General features: G+C 42.2%; 2 protein-coding genes across 9 annotated transcripts in view; one reads left to right on the forward strand and one right to left on the reverse strand.

The window, feature by feature from the left end:
* Positions 1-4,757, reverse strand: part of ESF1 (ESF1 nucleolar pre-rRNA processing protein homolog) — a 109,574-nt gene extending 104,817 nt beyond the window's left edge. The window contains exons 1-2 of one of the 4 annotated variants that reach the window (XM_029593557.1): positions 2,983-3,583; positions 150-804 (exon numbers count right to left, since the gene is read on the reverse strand). In XM_029593557.1, coding sequence (XP_029449417.1) covers positions 150-804; positions 2,983-3,000 — 673 coding nt within the window. In that variant the 5' untranslated portion in view covers positions 3,001-3,583. Of the gene's footprint in view, positions 1-149; positions 805-2,982; positions 3,584-4,641 lie in introns of those variants that run through there. The other 3 variants (XM_029593559.1, XM_029593560.1, XM_029593558.1) reach the window with 3 other exon arrangements.
* An 80-nt stretch (positions 4,758-4,837) lies between these two features.
* NDUFAF5 (NADH:ubiquinone oxidoreductase complex assembly factor 5) overlaps positions 4,838-20,576 on the forward strand; it is a 44,752-nt gene continuing 29,013 nt past the window's right edge. Inside the window, exons 1-5 of one of the 5 annotated variants that reach the window (XM_029593561.1) lie at positions 4,838-5,143; positions 10,306-10,346; positions 13,721-13,784; positions 20,199-20,246; positions 20,360-20,463. In XM_029593561.1, the coding sequence (XP_029449421.1) occupies positions 4,865-5,143; positions 10,306-10,346; positions 13,721-13,784; positions 20,199-20,246; positions 20,360-20,463 (536 nt within the window). In that variant the 5' untranslated portion in view covers positions 4,838-4,864. Of the gene's footprint in view, positions 5,144-10,279; positions 10,347-13,720; positions 13,785-20,198; positions 20,247-20,359; positions 20,464-20,576 lie in introns of all 5 variants that reach the window. The other 4 variants (XM_029593562.1, XM_029593563.1, XM_029593564.1 and 1 more) reach the window with 4 other exon arrangements.

The raw sequence follows: 20,576 nt of genomic DNA on the forward strand, positions 1-20,576 counted from the left end.
AAAGTTAATGATCCTTCTAAACAAGCTTTCGAGAAAAAACAACTATATTTTGGTAGGGTACTGCAAAACTAATCTGATGAGCAGTAACGTATGCCCAGATGACTGTCCATTAGCTAAATGAATGAGATTTCTAAGCATGACACACCAACCTGACTCTGCGTTCTTTTCCTCTAATTGACACTTTTCCTTGGGAGATATTGCAGCTTCACTTTTTGCTTCTGAAGTCTTCTGTTTGCTCTTTTGGGGCACATCTGAACTTGGAGCACAAAGAACTTTTTGCTTCCGTTTACCCAACAGTGACTCTTCTTTGTCATCCTTCACTTGAATTTCTTCTACATCAATATTCTCACTATCCATCTTTAAACTCATATCCTGGGTGGATTCCACAGTTCCTCCAACGTTCTTCTTCCGTTTAGCTTTTTTGCTTCCTTCCTTTGATTGACCAACATCAAGTAACACCTCACAATCTATTTTTCCTTTCAACATTTTCTTTTTCTCCTTCAAGGCTATCTTTTTGCTCTCAGCATCGGAGAGATCAGACTCCTCTGACAGGTCATAGAAGCGTTTCAGATCTTCAGTGGTGCTGTGACGAATGGGTCTGCCTCTTTTATCCACGGTATACTTTAGGTTGAATTTCTTGTCATGGAACATAGCTCTGAATCGCTTATCAATCTTAATTTTGTTGTCTTTTTCTGGCATTTCCCAAAACCTGGGGTCCTTTGTGATGCGACTGAATCGCTGGTCACTGGCTAGGTCTTGCTTGGATGCCATTTTTGAAGTCTTGACAAGCAGCACACGAATAATCTAAAACAGAAAATAAAAAGTTTATAAAAACTTGAGCTTGAAAACATTACTGAAATATGATCAGAATTAGTGAGTGTGTTTTTAGACTTTACTACAATATTATTTTTCTATTCATACTCCAAAGTTTCATTTTTTTTTACTGCTATTTTGGCCAGACAGTATCCTGCTGATCGATAGGAATTAGCCTCTGTGTTGTACTACAGCACCGTGACCTTTCATGCACAACTTTTACCCCTATTATTATATCCCCTTGTACTTATTTTAGTGCACCCATCACAGTGAAGATCCTTGGTTAGGCCACATACAGCATCTGTCTTCAGCACAGTGCAATAGTAGACACTGAATCGGATCAGCAGGTGTTACAGAAAAGTGATGACTGAACTCACCACACCACCCTTCCCCTCTTCTGAGGGCTGTGAACAAACTGACTCCACACTATCTCCAGCTGGTCCTGGAAGCAGCGTCATAGCCTGGGAATTCCCATGGTAGTGCTGCCACTGAACCACCAGGCCGACCCACTCTGAGCCTTTTACAAATAACTGCTAAAAAATGAAGGGTAAGGAATATGCATTTGTTTCGATCCAAATAAAAAATTTCGATAAACGAGTCAATTTTTGTTCGGTTGAACCAAACCAAATGGCTGCAATCCCTTGAAAAATCCAAACCCTTTTCGACTCATTCAGTTCAGTCCCATTAAAATCTATGAGGCAAGCAAAGCATGTATTTTTTTTGTACTTTGAGCTAGCGTGGAGATAGTACAAGGAAAGAGCATTTTTTCAACCGTCTATCCCAGCTAGCAGCTACTTTTCATGACTTCATACATTTTTTTTAGGAAAAAGTAAAACTAATGTAAAATTCAGGATGGCTATTGTAATGGGTGAGGACAGCCATTGTATGGGCAATTCAATAATTAGGAATCTAGATAGCTGGCTGGTGGGTATGAAGATCGCTTGGTAACTTGTCTGCCTTGTGTGAAGGTAGTGGACCTCACACATCTCCTAGATAAGATTTGAGAGTTGTGAGGAAGAGCAGGCTGTCATAGTACACATGGATACCAATGACATAAGAAGGCGCAGGAGGGAAATTCTTGACCTCTGAAATGCTGTTGCATGCGCAGGAATCCAAAGGCAGGCCAAGCTCCAGAGTCTCAATGCATGGATGAAATGATGGGGCAGAAAGAGGGTTTTAGATGTTAGGAACTGGGCATCATTTTGGGGAAGGGGGAGCCTATTCTAATGGGATGGGCTCCACCTTAAACAGAGAGGAACCAGGCTGGTAGCACTAACATTTAAAAAGGAGATAGAGCAGCTTTTAAACTAGATGATGTGAGAAAGCGACAGTCCCTCAGAAGCCCATGATTCAGATTGATGTATCCTTGAAGGATAACAACAAAACAGGGAAGTTAGAGAATTCCAATAGAGAGGTTGCCATAAATGCCTAAATAGCCCAGGTGCCTTTAACTAAAGAACAGAAGATTCCAAATGTCTGTATACAAATGTTAAAAGTCTAAACAAGAAGAATGGAGAGTTAGAATGTATAGCATTGAATGAAGAGGTAGATATAATTGGCATCTCAAAGACCTGACAGGCGGAAGATAACCAATGGGACACTGTCATATCTGGGTAAAAATTATATTCCATTGATAGAACAGATCAAATTGGTGGAGGGAGGGGTGGTGCTATATGTTAAAGAGGCATAGAGTCAAACAGGATAAAAGTTCTGCAAGAAACAAAATGGACTATACAATCTTTATGGATACAAATTACATGTGAGAAGGGGAAACAAATATCATATTTTTCGCTCCATAAGACACACTTTTTCCCCCAAAAAAGTGGGGAGAAAAATGTCTGTGCATCTTATGGAGGGAATGTAGCGCCTCTCCCTCTCCCCCCCCCCCTCCCTCCTCCTCCTCCTCCCTCCCTCCTCAGCCCAACCAGTATGGTGGCGCAGGTCAAGTGCATGAAACACTTTATCATTTATTTATTTTATTTTATTTTTAATTTTTATATACCGAGGTTCTTATAGAGACTATAAATCACTCCGGTTTACATATAACGATAAACTGCCCAACAGAGATAAGGGGGCTTTACATAGAACAGTATATAATATATATAGTATATTACCCTCACAATTTTCTAATATACCTAAACAAATGAGAAGGAAATGGCCTGTACTAACTTTGATGCCATGTATCATCTTCTGCGAAGCTCAGCATGGCGCTATTTGAACCGCATGCGCTACGGAGGGCCCTCCAGTTCAAACAGCTCCCTGCCGGTCTGCTGTTCCTGGGGTACCGCTGACCTTCGCAGTAAGATGCACGAAGAGGAAATTTGATTTCTCATAAAACTTATAAAAATTCTGATTTTGCTTTCTGCATGTATCAAACACATCTAACTCAAAACGTAACATGCAGGCCGTGTGGGAGCCCAAAGTTTGATTTCCAGATTCAGTTCCCTGGAACTGAGGATACTACAGAGGTAGTGTTCATAGCCCCAGAAAAGGAAGAGAGTCTCAGGTATTGGCAACAGTGCCACTTACTGGATGGTTAGAGATACAATTTAACCCTGTTCAGAAGGGAACAATGGTCCTCTCCTCCCATTCAAAAGTGAGATGGATGGGCTAGAAAGGAAAGCTGAGAAATGCACTAGTAGACAAATATTGGCATCTCAGCCTCAAACCTCCTCTCATTAATAGAAGTAACAGATAATATGATGTAATAAGCCATAGTAAAAGATGTGCACTGCATTTCAGTGCATATTTTCATTACTCACACCTACAAAGAGTTAACTCTCAATGCAGTATGCTAATGTATTGGGGGTTAAAAAAAAAAAAAGCACACTAAAACAAAAACATGTACACAAAAATATGTTCAGCATGTACAAAGCATGGATTTCTGCGATAAAATGCACGCACGGCCTAGTGCATTTTATTACATTGGGGCCAGAAGTTGAACAGGAAAATAAGGCAGCTCCCAAACCAAATATGGGGGCTGGGGGGGTACAAAACTTGGATGGACGGAGTTTTAATTTTACATTGACTAGTACAAGGGCAGGTAAATCAGGTCCTGGAGTGCCACAGGTCAGGTTTTTTTAAATATCCACAATGAACAATCATATTGTCTGCACACAGTAACACACACAAACCATGAAATATATTTGCATGGACTGCATCCATTATATACCGATATAGCTCATGCACATTTATTGTGGTTGTTTTGAAAACTGGACTGGTTTGTGGCAGTCAAGAACAGGAGCTGTCCACCCCTAGACTATCAATTCTTTGAAAACTTCAGATTTTTACTTCAGAAACCATATAAAGAACACAAAGAAACATGTGTTTCAATGGTTTTTTCTTTATCTTGTTCTTTTTTTTTTCTTTGTCATTTTCTGTTTCCATTACAAAATTGTTTCTTGGAGTCTGTAATATAGAATCGCATAAATACAAATGTTAACCCCCACCCACCACCACCACCACCACCACCACAAAGAAGCTATCCATATAATAAGCAAGAGATCACATAATTATTTAAAGCTAGGTTCTTCAGAAGATCCCTAAAGGCCCTATACACACGTTTTTACTACTTTACAGCATCTTTAACGTACTCAGTTATACCTAATATAATTGTTACAATATTTGTAGGTCCAAGATCTAAGCCTGAGCATAGGCAGATCAAGGGCCAAATGTACTAAGCATTTTCTCCACAGACACAACTTGGGAGAAACCGTTTAGTCCATATGACTCTAAGCAACTTTGTCAAGATTAATAAATTGGGTAGTAACAAACGAAACAGGAAACACATTAACAATCTACAAGAAGTACAAAACACCGCTAAAGCACCTCCTCACCGCTTCACTTTCCTCTCAAGCAAAACGAACACCGGACCTACTACAGTTATGCAAAGCTGACGGTTTCGCCGCATGTGCTTCCGGCTACCCACAACCCCCTGCGTGCCTTACGGCAACCTGCAAAGCCCAAGACGCCTCGGTGGCGCGCGCATGTTTGAGTTCTACGGATACAAGCACCATTGCCCGTGTAGGGTGCCTAGGTCCGAGCGCGTGCCATGACCGCGGGCTCCCTCCGCTTCCTTTCCTGCGCTCGGGGCGGTGTGAGGCGCCTGTGCTGGGGGCGCGCGAGCGGCAGCAGCAGAGCCTCCTCCGGGCCAGGAGGCGTCCTCAATGTCTTTGATCGGCACATGAAGAGGAAACAGAAGAACTGGGCGGCAGCGCAGCCGGGGGCCGTGCACTACGAGTACCTACGAGAGGAGGTGAGTCCCGGCCGGCACCGCCTTCTCTTGATGAAAGCTCTTGGGACGAGACGCGGACACCGAGCTAGAAATAATGTATGTTGCAATAGCATGAAGACATGCGTGGCTGATACATTCCTTGGTCTGGGCGATAGCCAAAGTTTGTAATAATGTTTGTGCTTTAATCTCATGTTTGTATATATACTTACCTATCATTAATTATACAATGGGGGAGAGGTCACCTTGCATTTTGAGTTTGGCTTAACGTATGTGAGGACACCTGCCCTTGTGGGACAGACCATTTTCTGCAGCACCTGCCCCAGAAGATGTCTGTAATGATTTAGTCCTGGTCCAGAAACTGGGCTGGGAGCCTTAGTATGTATGATCGGTTTGAATTAGACTTTGGAAAGTGAGGATCTATTTTGAGTAACTTAGATTTGTGTGTTCCCCTTCTAGTGCAGAAAAGGAGAAGCAGTGACAGCATCACCCAGTGTGAGGTGTTTTGGGGGTTTTTTTGGCTTTGAAGAGTGCCTGTTTTTTTGTGTTGAGTAGGTTTTTGATCCACCCCTCCTCACTGGGAAGCTAGGATAGCCAGTTTCTTGATCATCATCAAATCTCTCCTTCAGGGAGGTCACAAACATCAGAAGTACCAGTGGATCTCCACCCCAAGGGACCAGGACATAGGCTGGGTGAAAGAGACTGAACATTTGGACTCAGGATTTTTCCGGAATTTATGAGATCCCTCACCAGTAGGATTTCCTGTCCCTCTCTGACAACTTATGCATTCAGTAGAGAAGTGATAAGCCACTCCCCATGAATCAGAGAGAGAGGACACTTACCCAGAGCAAGAGAAGTCAGTGTAAGCAAAGACAGCTGTAATCTCACACTTTTGGATTGATTTTGGACATTGATTTCACTTTGAAGAATATGTAAACTTTAATTTGAACACCCAATTTGTGTCCAGCCTATTTGTCCCTGCAACACAGCATCCCCCACACTTAAGGAAAATATACACCACCGCCTGGGCGAAGAAGGTCTGCCTCCCCCCCCCCCCCCAATAGAAAAGAACCTGTACCTTGGGGATAGTGAGAGAGGAGAGAACTAGTGAAGACAGCCCTGGATATAAATTATTTTGTATGTCCTTGGAAACTATGCCAGTTCAGAAAAAAGGGTTACACAAATTAAGAATATGGAGTTTTTTGGTGATATTGCTTCTTGAAAGTAACTTGAAGAAACAAAATCATATCATTTTTATAGGGTTACTGAATGTACACAGAACTGTACAATAACTTTAAGTATTCAGGTATAAATTTCTTCCCCACAGAACTTAGGATCTCAGTGAGTTCCCAAGACAAGAGATCAGGCCTGGATTTAGGCATAGACAATTGCCAGAGCGGTGCCATTGCTACTGTGCTTCTGTCTGGGCCCACCTCCCAGCTGCTTACCTAAAATAGTGGTGTCCCAATTCTGCAGCATCAGCAACTTAAAAAAAACTAACGAACAAACAGGAAATTCAGCACCCCCACCAAGCTCAAGGCTCTGCAACAGCCCTATCCCCTCCTCCTGCATGGGTTTCTTGTTATTATGGAAACCTGTGCAAGGGATAGAGCCTTGAGCATGAGACTGGCAGGTGTAGAACCTGCACTGAAATGCTTTTTTTTTTAAGTTGCTGCCATGCAGGATCAGGACACCGCAGCTGTAGTTGTGGACCTGCCCCCCCAGCCCTCACATCTTGGGGGAGGGGGGATGCTCTGCCTCTGGGCACAGAAATGCAAATCCAGCCCTGCAGGAGATAAAGTGATGCCTAAGGTCACAAGAAATGTTAGTAGGGGAAGATGGGTTTGGGAACCAGGGTTCAATCCCAAGTTCTAATACTTCTAGACCACTCCTCCTCCCTTTTTGTTCTTTTGTGTCTTTTCTGCTGACCAGAGATCTTGGTGTTTGGGACTGAATTGTCTGCTAAGCATCTCATCCTACCATTGACATGTAGATAAAACAAATGGCTGAAAAAGTACAGAACTTTGAGCACTTTCTTCTTTTACTTTCCCTACAGCTTAGATATCATTTACAAGAGAAGTGCTGTGTCTGAACATAAAGAGGCCAGTATACTAAGATGCATTTTTCATATGAAAAATCAGTCAAAAATAGGAAAAAGCATCCTGAAATGCGCAAAAATGCAAAATATTGGTGTTTTCATGCCGTTTTACATCCGAAGCCTAGTTGCCAAAAAAAAAAAAATCACAAGTATATATCTCTACACGCTTGGTTCGCCAGATGTTGTTTGTCACCGGGAATGGAGGAGTGCATCCACCTCAGAACCAGATACGGGGGAACCTGAAGGCAGTATTATTGCAGTTGGCCAGAGGAGTAAGCATGGGTGTTCCTTTTCTCTACCATGAGTAGAGTTAGAAGTGTGCCCAACATGTGTGGTAGCTGGGGCTATTCAGTGCAACCACTCAGAATGCTGTACTGCTCTCACCTGCACTTGCAGCACTAATAGGTACATTCAAACATAAACAGGGGTTATAAAAGAGGAGCCTGGTGGGAATTACCTAGGTGTTATATGCTATGGCCAAATATTGTGGTCTCCCCCTCCGAAGATATACAATCTGTCCATGAGCCACAGACCCATGCAAAAACTCCACTAACACTACAATGCATGAGCATGCGTGCACATACACACGTACTCACCTATGCATACACTTGCATAGGGGCTGGGGTGGGGAAGAAAGGAAGGCTGGTCAGGGTCAGTTGACTGGGCTGGGAAGGGATTCGAGAGAAGGTCAGGGTGTTTTGGGATCAAGCTAAGGATGGATCAGTGTGGTCAGGGTTTATTGGAGTTGTGCTGGGGTTAGGGAGGGGAATCAGACTGCTGGGGATGAGCTGCTAACAGGCTAAGAAGGGAAGATAATGCTGAGAAGGGTGGAAGGGGTGCAATATTTGGAGAGGACAGTGAATAGGGGCTTCTGGGGAATTTCAGTGAGTTTAAGCTACAAACAAGCCGATGCAATACTATGCGCTGGCTGCAGCACACGGCTCAACCCCATAATTGGATGTGTGTTTTGGATGCGAGTCCATTACCCCCGATGCAGAACGGGGGTTAGCACGTCCAAAACACGTGTCCAATCGCTCATGTTGATGAGGCTATTATCTATTCCTCCCATATAAAAAAAAAAATGTGCGCCAAAATTAACGTCTGCCTGGAGCAGGCATTAATTTTTGGCGGGGCCCAAAAAGTGTGCAGAAAATTCTGCTTTTCTGTACTTCCTCGGACACTTTAAATTGAGTGTCCATTTTCCTAATTGGCTAACAGCCACCTCTCCCGGGTACCCACTACAGAGGAGATGCTAGGGGCATGCAATTTCCCCTAACACCTCCTTTTTACTGTGGCAGCCCATTTGCATTTTGCATTGGGTGCCCCAGATAGGTAGATCAGCGCACGTTAAGAGGGCGGGCGCTCAGTCATGAGGGCCCCTTTAATGCTTGTTGTTATTGCATAGGCCTGTTTGTCTTCAAAATGTGCTCTTACATGCAAAATGTGCCTGAAATTCTGAATTAATGAACTACTGCAATTTAGAGTCATGCAAAGTAACTCATTAATTCAGACTCGTGCAAAGACCTCTTCATGCACTGGTGAAAAAGACGACTACACCTCAGCCAGATGTAATTTTTGTGCAAAGTTGCCCATAGAAAACTTATGAACAGAGCTTTTCTACCAGGCTCATGTGCATGCGAGTCCTAGTAGAAACATTTGTGCATAAAATCCCGCCTTCAGTGCGAATTTCAGTGCAGTTTAGTACATCAGCCTCAGAGTTAGATATCAGCAGGTAAAGAACTCGTGGAACCAAATAAGTTTTGGAAAGGTGCAGAGAGAATGGAGAACTGAACTGTTATGTTCAGTGATCTGTGCCAATTGAGACTTTTTCAAGGAATATAAACCATTAGAGGCAGCTAAATAAACAAAAGACACAATTCAGGCTAAAAGAGCTATTTTTTATATTAGCCTCCTCATGTGTCTGATACAGTGAAAATATTCAGCATGGCTAGTCAGATTGATGTAGAAATTCTTACCTCTTAAAGCTCCCTCTCGTAGGTTTGTTTTTTCTCATAGGTCTCTGAGCTTGCTTTCATCTAGTGCCTGCTTCACAGGATATGCATGTCTGCTATCTACCCCTCTAAAGAAAAGGGGCATTTTTGAGGTAGCTGACACATCCTCTGCTGGTTGCTTTCAAAGTATAGGTTTAATGGTGCTTTCTTTCAATTAAAAGCACTAAACATATTTGTCCATTCTACTTATACTATAGAGAAAGTGATGAGTAAAATGTTTCCCCCAGGGGATGTGAATCCTGCCTCTGCAGCATTCCTCACCCCTGGCGGCCTGAAGAGCAGAAATCAGGCCTGGAAATTAAATCCAGAAGACATTCTTAAATTAGTAAGATAGTAAATGACAGATAAACACCAAAATGGCTCATCCAGTCTACCTGGTTGAGGTTCATCCTTTTTTTGTGGATGTGCATATAACATTCCCAAATGCAACTCAAACACCCCCCCCCCCCCCCCCCCCCCAGGTCTTCCACCTAATTTCTCAGCCCTCCTCTCATATCTGTCCCAAGCATGGTCAAAATTCATCACAGTGATGGCCCTTCCCCCATGCTTTCTTGCAAACCCTGATGCAGTCGCACCTCTGCTGTTTTGGGTTACAAAAGTAGAGTTTAGATCTTTCCTTTTCCAGTTTGAAAGTAAAATCCTCTTTACGGGCATAATAAAAGATCTTACCTGGTCACAACCCGTTCCTGGGTTTTTCAGTCTTTTTTTTTTTTTCCCCTTGCTTTAGAGGTTTTACAGCAGCTGTAGATATGTACTCATCTCCAAAGAATTCTACGAGAAGCAGGTCGCAAAAGGAAGAATAGAAATAAATAACAAACCTAACAGTGGGCCATAGAGTTGAAAATTTTGTTTGGGATCCGTTTGGTTTTATGTTGGTCAGGCTTCAATATCTGACCAAAAATGTATGAAAAGATCGGTCGTCATTCATTCCTTTAAAAAGTGATAGCATTGATATCATGTGTCCATGTACAGTAAGCTTTGCTTCCGTTGCGTGAACAGTTGGTCTCTTAATCTGGTTTGCTACATGCCCACATGCTAGAAAGTGCCTGCAAATGTCTGCTAATGAATTAAATGAGAAGTAATTTTATCAGGAATTAAGGAAACTTGTTGTCTTACATTCCCTAGATCTTGCTCATTTTACAATTCTGTAGGTTGGTGGCAGGATAGCTGATCGTGTGTTTGATATAACCAGGTAAGCTTCTGAACTTTGGGGCATTTCTGGGATAGTTTGTGTTAAGTTTTTTTTATTATTTCCTGCAAAATAAATTTCCCTCCTGGAAACAAAGAAATGGAAGTGACCTTAGCAGAGTTCTAGTCCTAAACTGGAACCTTTGTAAGCCACAGTGCGTTGGCATCTGCTAATTTTTAACAATTTCATGGTGGAAGCTGCAGGCAAAACCAGTGATGTGGGCTGGAAAATGTTCCCATGTTTTATTTTAATGTAAAAAAAAAAAAAATTTTTCCATTTCTAAAAATTCATGGTTTCATAAAATTCATTAGTAACAATGAATGGATGCCAGTGCAATTTTAGACAAGTTAGGCAATGTCGAGCTAAAAACACAGGGAGAGTAAAGTCTTTTGCATGACGACTTTACCTCACATTTTAAAAGCAAACTTATGTGCACAAGTTCCCTTTATGAAAATGATACAATAATTGCCCTTTGTTGTGCACAAAATAATCCATACAGTTACATCTGCTGTTCACAGATTGTAATGTATACGATTAACTTTTGCGCATATTTTGGAAAATTAGAAAAGTACACACGAGCCTTAACTCAGACCCCACCCATCATCTCTCCAGAACGCCTGTTCCCAGTGTGCGTAGAAGTCTATGCAAAACCGGGTTGTGCACGGAGTCCCAGGAAATTTTCTAACAGCCACAGTTTTGTGTACATAAATGGCTTTGAAATTTCAGCCCTAAGAGCATAATTTTATTATGGGCCACTTTCATTAGCGGGCTGTTATGCACCCAAGTTACACCGATTTTCAAAGTGAATTTTCGTGCCTGAGTCTGCTTTGAGAATTATCCTGAAAGAACTCCTTGCACGGAATTGTGCCTGCTGTTTTTGTACATGCAGTAGGCAGAGAGAATTTCCACGCGTGCTTTTTAAAATCAGAAAGTGTGCTTGCAAGTCCCAACCCCATCCACTGTCCACCCCCTGGAGTGCCTTTCCCCTATGCACATAAGTAAGTCCATAGGGGAGGGTAATGTTCAGACTGCTTCATGGGGTTAAAGCGCCTGCAGACGTTGGCTCGAATTTGCAAAGCAGACTTTATACACATAAGTCCGCTGTGAAAATTTCAGGTGTCCATGGTACATGCACTTATGTATTGCACAGTTACACATGCTTCAGTGTCACTGCATGGGTGTACATTTATGTGTCTATATTCAAAAATCAAAAGAATGCATGTCAATCCTTTTTCTGCCTTCAGAATGCCTCTTAGAAGTGTGCACAGAAGTAGGCAGGTAACCAAGTTACGCACATGCTTTTACATGCACTGACCCCGGTTGATTGACAAAAGGCATTTACGTGCATCAGCTAGGTTTTATGTACATAAATCCTTCTGAAAATGAACCCCCCAGTGTGCGTGCACATAATTTTAAGATTTTATGCATGTACTGGTTACGCAGTTTTCTAAAGGGCCATTTTTGTGGGCAATGCACTCCCTTGCCCAAAAATCTCTAACAATTAACCTTCTAAGCATCTTTATTGATTCCCCCTTTGCCCATCAAATATTCCAGTTCAACTGTTTAGCTACTTGAAAATCTCTGAGATACAGCACAGGAAATGAATATGGTATTTTGTGGGGCTTTGTTAAACTAAATATAAAGTTCAAATAATGTGCCAAATAAGATGACAAAGCTACTTAAGGAGTATCAGAAGAATTTGTATAGTAAAATTTATTAAAATTTTATGCACATGAGAACAAAAGATTTCCTGGAAGAATTTTCCAGTTTAATATTTTCTGGAAAATCCACATCTCTGAGTAAAATGTGGGCCAAAATAATAGACTTGATATTGCACAGTTAGAGTAAGAACTGCTTTAACTTTAATTACTTTAGGTTATTATTACATACACAGGATTTAAAAAAATTCACTCCACCAGATGACAGGACTTTTTTGTGTTTTTGGCAGGTGAAATAACGGCGTCTTTGGTCCTGATCGGAGCCCGGGAGGACAGAGGGAGGGAGGAGAGAGAACGAGGGGCTTGAGGGGGAGGGGAGGAGAGAAGAAAGAAGGGTTTGGCAGGGTGAGGAGAGTGCGGGGGTGTGTTCTAGAGAAGGAGAGGGGGCTGCAGGGGGAAAAGAATGAAAGGATTGGAATCAAGCGTGAGGGGCTTAGTGAATGCGGTAGGAGTACATGGTATATTCATTATTTTCCTTGGTGTATTTAGGTACTGGAATAATTTTTCCAGCTCTGTAAATACATAATATTCATTGTTATATGGTGTCACAAAGTGCTGCAAGCTCCTTGGAGCTAAAAGTCACATTTTAATACCACTGTTTTCCTGTATATATTCAAATCTAAATTGCACAAGAACCTATTCTTTTCCTAGTGCCTTCAGCCCTGGGCCGAGCCTTATGCGAGTGGCTGGCTTCTGCCTTACAGAGCCCAGCATGGGTTCAGACAGCAACCAAGAAGAAAGCATTAGGACTTAGGGTGAATCTGCAGAAGATTAAATCATTTTCCCATGGAAGGGAATGCTTTCCAATGGTGCTATGAATCTATTCATTGTATAATCCTGAAATGCTGCTTTAAAGATGCCACTTATTCAGTATCCTGTCCAAAGCAGATCTGCAATAAAAAAAACATACATGATCATAAATGACAAATGACTTAAAAAAATAGAGGGAACCAAACTCAAAAACAAAAACTGCACTCTTCTTAAACCAAACAAAAGAAGCCTATAGATGAATAAAATCATTTAAGTGTCGCTTTCAACATGAAACTTTATACGTTTAGAGGAACAGATTTTTATCGGTGAAAGTGTGTCTAAATTGGAAAGTGATATTTTGACAACAGTCAAGCTAAATCCAAGAAACCTGAGATTCTGTGGGTTGGTCCATCTAATTTTAAACCAGAGTTTTCTATTTTGTTTACCCATCAATTGGCAAGGGTGGTCCAAGACTCGGGCATTTGGCTCAAGTCTGATTTGTCAGTGTCTTATGATATATCTACTGTGGCTAAGATTGCCTGTTTTTATTTGAGTCACCCAACAAATTCATTATTATTTGTGCCAATGTGACTTAAGAAAAATAGTGCAGGCCTTAGTAATTACTGCAGTACAAATGAGAGACCCTCACTCGGCTGCTTCTTCCAGGTGACCTGCAGTGAAGAAAAGGGTGCAGTGGTTAAAGGCCTGTTTTTGCTGCAGATTGCCTGCCTGTTCCCCAAAATGTTACTGAATGAATTGCTCAGAAACACATTTCTGCTTGTATTTCCAAGTCATGAACACCAATCACTTTAGCACGCTTCTGCTCCCTTTTTAGCATTCGCACAAAAAGAAATGCTTGAAATGTCAAATTACATAAGCAAATAATTTTTAAAATGTTTTTCTTTTCAGAGTATTTCCTCTGATGCTGGATATTGGTTGTGGTAGAGGTTACATATCGCAGTATTTAAATAAGGTATGTTTAATTCTGTACTTCCTGAGGTCTTTTACTACCATGAATGAAACCTTTTGAGTCTTTTTCTTCCTTTGGGCTCTGCATCTGTCATTTTATACAGCAAGAAATATAAATGTGGTTATGAAAGTATACAGTAGTTTCAAAATAATTGGTGTAATTGTATACCATGATCAGGAGTTTCCTTTAGTGATGAAAGCTTCCTTACTAATGAAGTTGGCTTTCTTTGTTTGAATTCTTCCAGACCCTGTATTCTTAAATTTTTTTTTTTTAATCCAGAGTGAAAATACAGGTCAACAAAAAATGTAAGATGAAACCTTTTTATGGGACTGACTCAGTACTTTTCTCGACTAGCTTTTTGGAGCTGTATTCCCTTCATTAGTTCAAAACAGAATGAGCAGGAAAAAGAGGATACAGGCTGAATATACAATTAATTCACATCATAGTAGCGGAGAGTGTGTGGGATAGGGGTGTTGTGTTAGCTGGGTAGTGAGAAGGCTGACAAGGGAGATAGGATTACATCTGATAATGCCTGAAGAAACTCATTTCCCTTTTAAGTATTTTTTTGTTTGTTTTGAAATATAGTATAATTTTAATTTTCAGTGTCTTACCTTCTTGGATGGTTGTGTGTTTTGCCTTTTTGAATTTCTGATCACAAGAAGATTGATGCAGTGGTCTGGTCCAGAAAAAATGTGCCCCCATGAAAGTGTTGCTTTACTCTTCTTTCTGTTGTGTCTCTGTAAGTTTAGTCTTTACTTCTGGCCTGATTTTCCAATGTAGCCGCCACCTTCACATTTCTGCATTGAATAATATTTACTATGTTAGAGGAGCATGAATAGGGTCCTCTTACGCTGGATGTCTTTCCCATGTGGGTGATTATGGGGTCCTGCAGCATGATGTCTTGCATGGTCTTGATAATAATAAATAAGCAAAAGGCACCACTTAAGTATTTAACGTGGCTCAATCAGTTTCAAAAAATCCAAAGGATATACTATTTTATATGTAAGCAAGTAACAAAGTTTTTAAAGATGCCGCATCAGCAAGCCTGTCAACGTGTTCAACCCTTCGGAGTTGAACCGTCCGGTCTTCTAATCATCTTAGCGGCTGTGTAGCCTGTAAATCATATCAGAAAAGTGACAGAATAAAGATCTTGTGTGCTCCATCCAAAACGGACAAGATCTTTATTCTGTCACTTTTCTGATATGATTTACAGGCTACAAAACCGCCAATTATTTACAGGCTATACAGCTGCTAAGAGCCGCAGATGATTAGAAGACCGGACGGTTCAACTCCGAAGGGTTGAACACGTTGACAGGCTTGCTGATGCGGCATCTTTAAAAACTTTGTTACTTGCTTACATATAAAATACCGTGTTTCCCCGATAGTAAGACACCCCTGATAGTAAGACGTAGTGGGAATTTTAGGGGGGTCGGCTAATGTAACACATCCCCCGAAAGTAAGACGTAGTAAGTAAAAGGTAGCCACGGCATAGCGCGGAGGAGGACGGTGGCGCCGGCTTCATTGAATTGTGTAGCAGAGCAGGAGGTCACATGGGCACAGCCAATGAGAGCTGTCAGAGACATAGCGTCATGTGTCTCCGGCAGCTCTCATTGGATGTGCCCCGCGCGATCTCCCGCACTGATATCGCGCTGTCTGCGAAGACACAGGATAGAGAGGTACGGTAGCTGTTGCAGCGGTGAGATATCGCCATACAGTACTTGTTCTGTGTCCTGTGTGCATAGCAGGGGGTAATATTGCCCCCTGTTGTTCACATAACACCTATAGTATATTGCCTATGTCCCCTGTTCGCATAACACATATACTATCCCTGTTTGGGATACTGTATGAGGCTGTAACCCTATGGGAGACTGTGATATGGAACCATAAGCAGTGCTTTTACCGTACGCTATATTTTTGCCCCTAGACATGAGCGCTTCCGGTTCCAGTGGTAAAAGGAAGAGCTACACCGTTAAAACCAAATTCGACTTTTTTTCCAATATAAGACATACCCTGAAAGTAAGACATAGTGGGACTTTTGGGGGTAAAAAGAAAGTAAGACGCTGTCTTATTTTCGGGGAAACACGGTAGTATAGCCTTTGGATTTTTTTAAACTGATTGAGCCACGTTAAATACTTAAGTGGTGCCTTTTACTTATTTATTTTGATTTACAGGACCCATTCAGTGCTCTTTTTGCTATTTTCATGGTCTTGAGCCATTTCTTTCCACATTTATGTAGTTTATCTCTTACTATTTTTTTGCTTGAGATTAGGTGCTTACTGGAAAACTAAGAGTGGAGGATTTTTCTTTCAGTGATTAATTCTCCTGGAGTAGTGACTATAGCTCTCTTTAGGATTCTTCTTAGTTTTATAAGCTCTTGGTTATATGCTCCGACAGGGGGTTCTCTATATGAAGCTTGCCATCCTCATAGGTCTGCTAGATCAGCTTGACATTGTTTCAAGCAAAGATCGTCCACGCTATCATTTAACGTCTCTGTCAGAGATTTTGAGCTCTGTCCAGACAGTACAGGATTTCTTTTGATGGATAAAGTTCAGTCAGAATCTTTAAATGCTGGCAGCTGCGCAGATACACTCTTTTTCTTCAGGTGCTCCTCCATCCAGGTTTTGAAGCTCACAACTTGCTGTTTCCAGGCCTGGCCCACCAGGAGAGGCCTTTGAATTTTCCCTGCACCTTTGCACATTGGAATGGATTATGGTATATTCAGGCATCTCACAATGAAGATCCCAGCTTCAGCCCAGCAAGAAAAGAAAAGAAGGATGGGTACTTTTAGCGACATGCAATCCAGATCCAGAAGTGTGCAAAGGGGGTGATAAAAATGTACGTGGTTCCCAAAAGCTAGTCAAAAAATGTATGTAGTCCAATAAAAAGGTATCGCCTTTATATTTTATTTTTTGTTTTTTTGACCTTTATGCCTGCACATTGAAGTGAGCTAATAAGGCAACTACACTACATTACTCCAGAGAAAATTAAAAAATACAAAGAGAACCGTGACGAGTATGCTGTGTCCCTATATCACATCTGGAATTTCATTCAAGAGCTTAGCACGCCCTGTATAACTGAAGTTTGCCAGTTGTTCATTGAGTGGTATTTTGTATTACTTAATTTTGTTGCAAGTAAACACAAACTTGACAGATTCAAAATGATAGTGAAATGTTCTTGGAGAAGAATAAGTCATTAAATTACCTCAGTAATAGAACATTGCACCTCCTTAAACTCAGGAGTTCATTGCCTAAACAACATATATGGACTTTGTGTGAGAGATTTTACATTTAATATTTTAAAATGCTTGTAAAAACTAAAGTGCTTATGTGTAAAATCTCATTCCTACTCGTGGCCTGTCTGACAGCCCATTACTAAACAAATATGTAGACATTTGTGTATGTATAAACACATTTCTTTAAGAATCTGCATTTACTATATATCATTAACTAGCTTAGTAGTCAAGTACACATTTCTAGTTTCATTATAGCTCTGATTTGTGAAGCGTTTTCCCCATAGAGACGGAAAGGGAGTAAATCAGGTCCCTATGTGCGTAGGTGGGGAGAGGAGAGGCACTAGTGAACACTGAGACGGGTGCATCTTGGAATACCTAAATCCTGGCACCAGTAGAAAAGGAAGGGCAAAATGGTTGTAAGTGTGCACCTATGCCACAGAAAGTGCTAAAAGGTTGATGGTAAAGTGCAGATTTCCTCTCTAATGGGATCCTTGAATGGTTTGAACGGTGAGCAAACGTCTGCTGCACGTGCACGGGATGTGCATGAGTTAAGAGGTTTATCTGGAACCAGTGTAGAAATATTCCAGAGCTTTGCATCAGCTTATGTGTCAGAAGGAGTTACCTGCCCTTCTGGACAGACAAGGCGGGGGTCATTAAAGCAGAAGCCCTGACTCTGCAGAGTTTAGGGGCTGCTCCAGATTGCAAGGGAAAGAGATGGGTTGGAAGCTGCGATCCTCATCCAGGATTACAGAAGGGGGCAGCAAGGAGTGTGCAGGAATTTTCCCCTAAAAATCCCCAGAGAGCAGAGGAGAAGAAGCAGAGGTTGCAATAACGCCTAGAAGTTGGAAGTGGGAAGATACAACCTTTGCTTAACTGAGGGCGGGAACGTTTCTGGACCAGGAAGCTAAATGGAGCCAGGGGGGAACGTGTTTTGGGGCCCGGAGGATCCTGATGCTGCACCAGAAAGATTTTTCCTTGAGCCGAGCAAGACATTCTTGTGAGTAACTCTTTGATAACTGAGGAAGTTATAGAGAGGATCCGGCTAGGGGCTGCCAAAGCTGAGAAGAGAGGAGGAACAAAGTACCGAGTACTACTGTGTTGCTGCAAGAGGAAACAGTTATTAAGGCGAGGAGCTATAAAGAGAAGACCTTTAAAGGTTTTCTGGAACTGTAATTCTGTTTAATTTCTGCATCTACTTGAACTGTCACTGGGTTTTACTCAGAAGATTCTTCGGTAAACTATTTATTATTTGGAGCACAGCTTGAGTCTGGCGAGTGGTTTGTTTGGGTGGAGTTTCTCAGCCTGGTACTGGCCCTGCAGGTTATCCTGCCCCCCCCAGCTCTTGGCCCTGGAGATAGGCTGGGAAGGTGGCCCCTGGTGTGCAGGGGCTTACATAAGCAGATTGCTCTCAAGACATAAAAGCAAAGTTAATTTAAAAAGAAATTCTGCCCTGCAGGCAAAAATCCTGCTGTCTGTAACATTTACTGAGGTAAGGAGCACGATGTGTAGCAACTGTGCAGGCTGATTCCTCCCCGTGTCGCATCACAGGGGCTTGGCACATAGATCCTGTATTATTTTGATAGCCCCCCCCCCCCTCCTCCGGACCATCTCTGCTTTCTTTGTATCACTTTGCAGATGTGATCTTGAGAGTTAGACAGAGAGGAGGCCTCGGTGGTGTTACCACCTCCCTTCTCCTAGGAACCCCCAGCATTCCTTTGATTCTCATCCACTTCCTTGTCGCACTGTTTGGCAACCTGGAGAAGTTAAGGAGCTGTGTTTTAAAAATAATGAATGGGTTCGCCTGTTTAAAAGCTGAACACATTGTTCTTAATCAGGGTCCCTGGTCTCCTGCGGTTGTGTGGCTGTGGGTAAGGGCTGCAAAATTAGGCTTTTATGGTAGAAGTGACCAGTCCTGGTCAAACTGCCTCGGGAGACCAGGGACCCTCTCCAAGTTAAAGGCATTGGTGGCAGTGGAGTGGTGCATTTTCCCCTCTCTCCCCGCCTCGGAAGAGAAACACTGGTAGTAATGGATGGTGTAATCCTCCCCCCCCCCCCGCCCCTCCTCACTCACCAGCTCCAATTGGGGCAGCCTTGCAGTGCCTCCAGCGCGTCCTCTCTCATCCCTTGCTAGGGCCTGGATGTTATACTGTGAAATATGCGGGTTCAAAGCAGGACGCTCAGGCCCAGCAGGTGAGGAGGGAAGACATGCCGGAGGCACCGCAAGGCTGTGCTCCTCCTCCTCCTCCTGAGGAGGGTCTGGAGGGGGCAGGGAGGGAGTGAACCAGGGATCAAAGGGGGGGGGGAGGGTTGGGGAACTGAACGAACTGACCAGGGATCACAGGGAGGAGTGGGGCATGAATGAGCCAGGGAAAACAGGGGGAATACGTGAGTGGACTAGGGTTGGTGGGGGGAGGGAGTGAACTGGGGTAAGTGAGGTGTTTGTATGGGGAAGAGTGAACCGGAGTGCGGAAAAGATTTGTGTGGGGAGGGGTGAGTGAGGGGATTGGGCGGTGGGGAGGAAGTGAAAGAGGGAGTATGAGAGGATCAAAGGGGCTTTGGAAGGGGATAAGGGAATGGGGGTAGGTGTGTTGTTTTGTTTTTTTTTTCCTTCTCCACCTCCATCCTTATTTCTCCTGCTCTTCATCCCAAACTTCCCTCCTCTTCCATCCCATCTCCACTCCTCCCTTTCTTCCTATCTCTCTATCCCTATCCTTGATCATCCCTCCTCTGATCCTTCTTCCTTCCCCTCCCTCTTCTCCTCTCATTCCCTTTTCTTACCCTTCCTGAATCCCCATCCTTAACTCTGTCCCTCCTGCCTGAAATACCTTCTTCCTTTCCCTCCTCTGCACTCTCCTTTCTTCCTAGTCCCAGATCTGTTCCCCGTCTTCCTCCCCATCCCATTCTTCTAATAAAGAACCAAATAAATTAACTGAATGCAGAAATATCAGAAAACGACTTTATTTGTAGAAAGTAAAAAAAAATAAATTTAAATTGCAAATATATGCAAAATTATGCACATTTTTCACATAATTGCTGCAGAATTTTGAAAAATCTGTGACAGAATTTGCCAGCTCATGCCGCAGAATCTTAAAAATCTGCTGTAGGAAACCAGCAGCTCCTGTCTTAATCGCTACATCTCTAGTGATTTTATGTTTCTCATAGCCATTTTTTTTTTCTTCCTACAGGAAACTGTTGAAAACATTTTTCAAGTAGACATTGCGGAAAATGCTTTGGTACGTTGTCCTCATTTATTTTTGATGCTTTATTTACGTAATGGAACGGAGTAACAAAGTAAAACCTAGCTGCATTATAACTTACTTTTTGTTTCTATGTCGTTCTAATTTAGAACAATACAGTTGAATCCGAAATTCCAACATGGAATGTTTTAGCTGATGAAGAATTTCTTCCTTTCAAAGAAGACACATTTGACGTGGTTGTCAGCAGCTTAAGGTGTGTAGTTATCTGATCTAATACACAACTTTTAATTTATAATTAGAATTATGTACAGATTATTAAAAATGCCAAGGACCTGATTATATTTCTGCTGGAGCCACGTTAAGCCA

This window comes from Rhinatrema bivittatum, chromosome 3 (assembly GCF_901001135.1).
Source record: "Rhinatrema bivittatum chromosome 3, aRhiBiv1.1, whole genome shotgun sequence".
NCBI lineage: Eukaryota > Metazoa > Chordata > Amphibia > Gymnophiona > Rhinatrematidae > Rhinatrema > Rhinatrema bivittatum.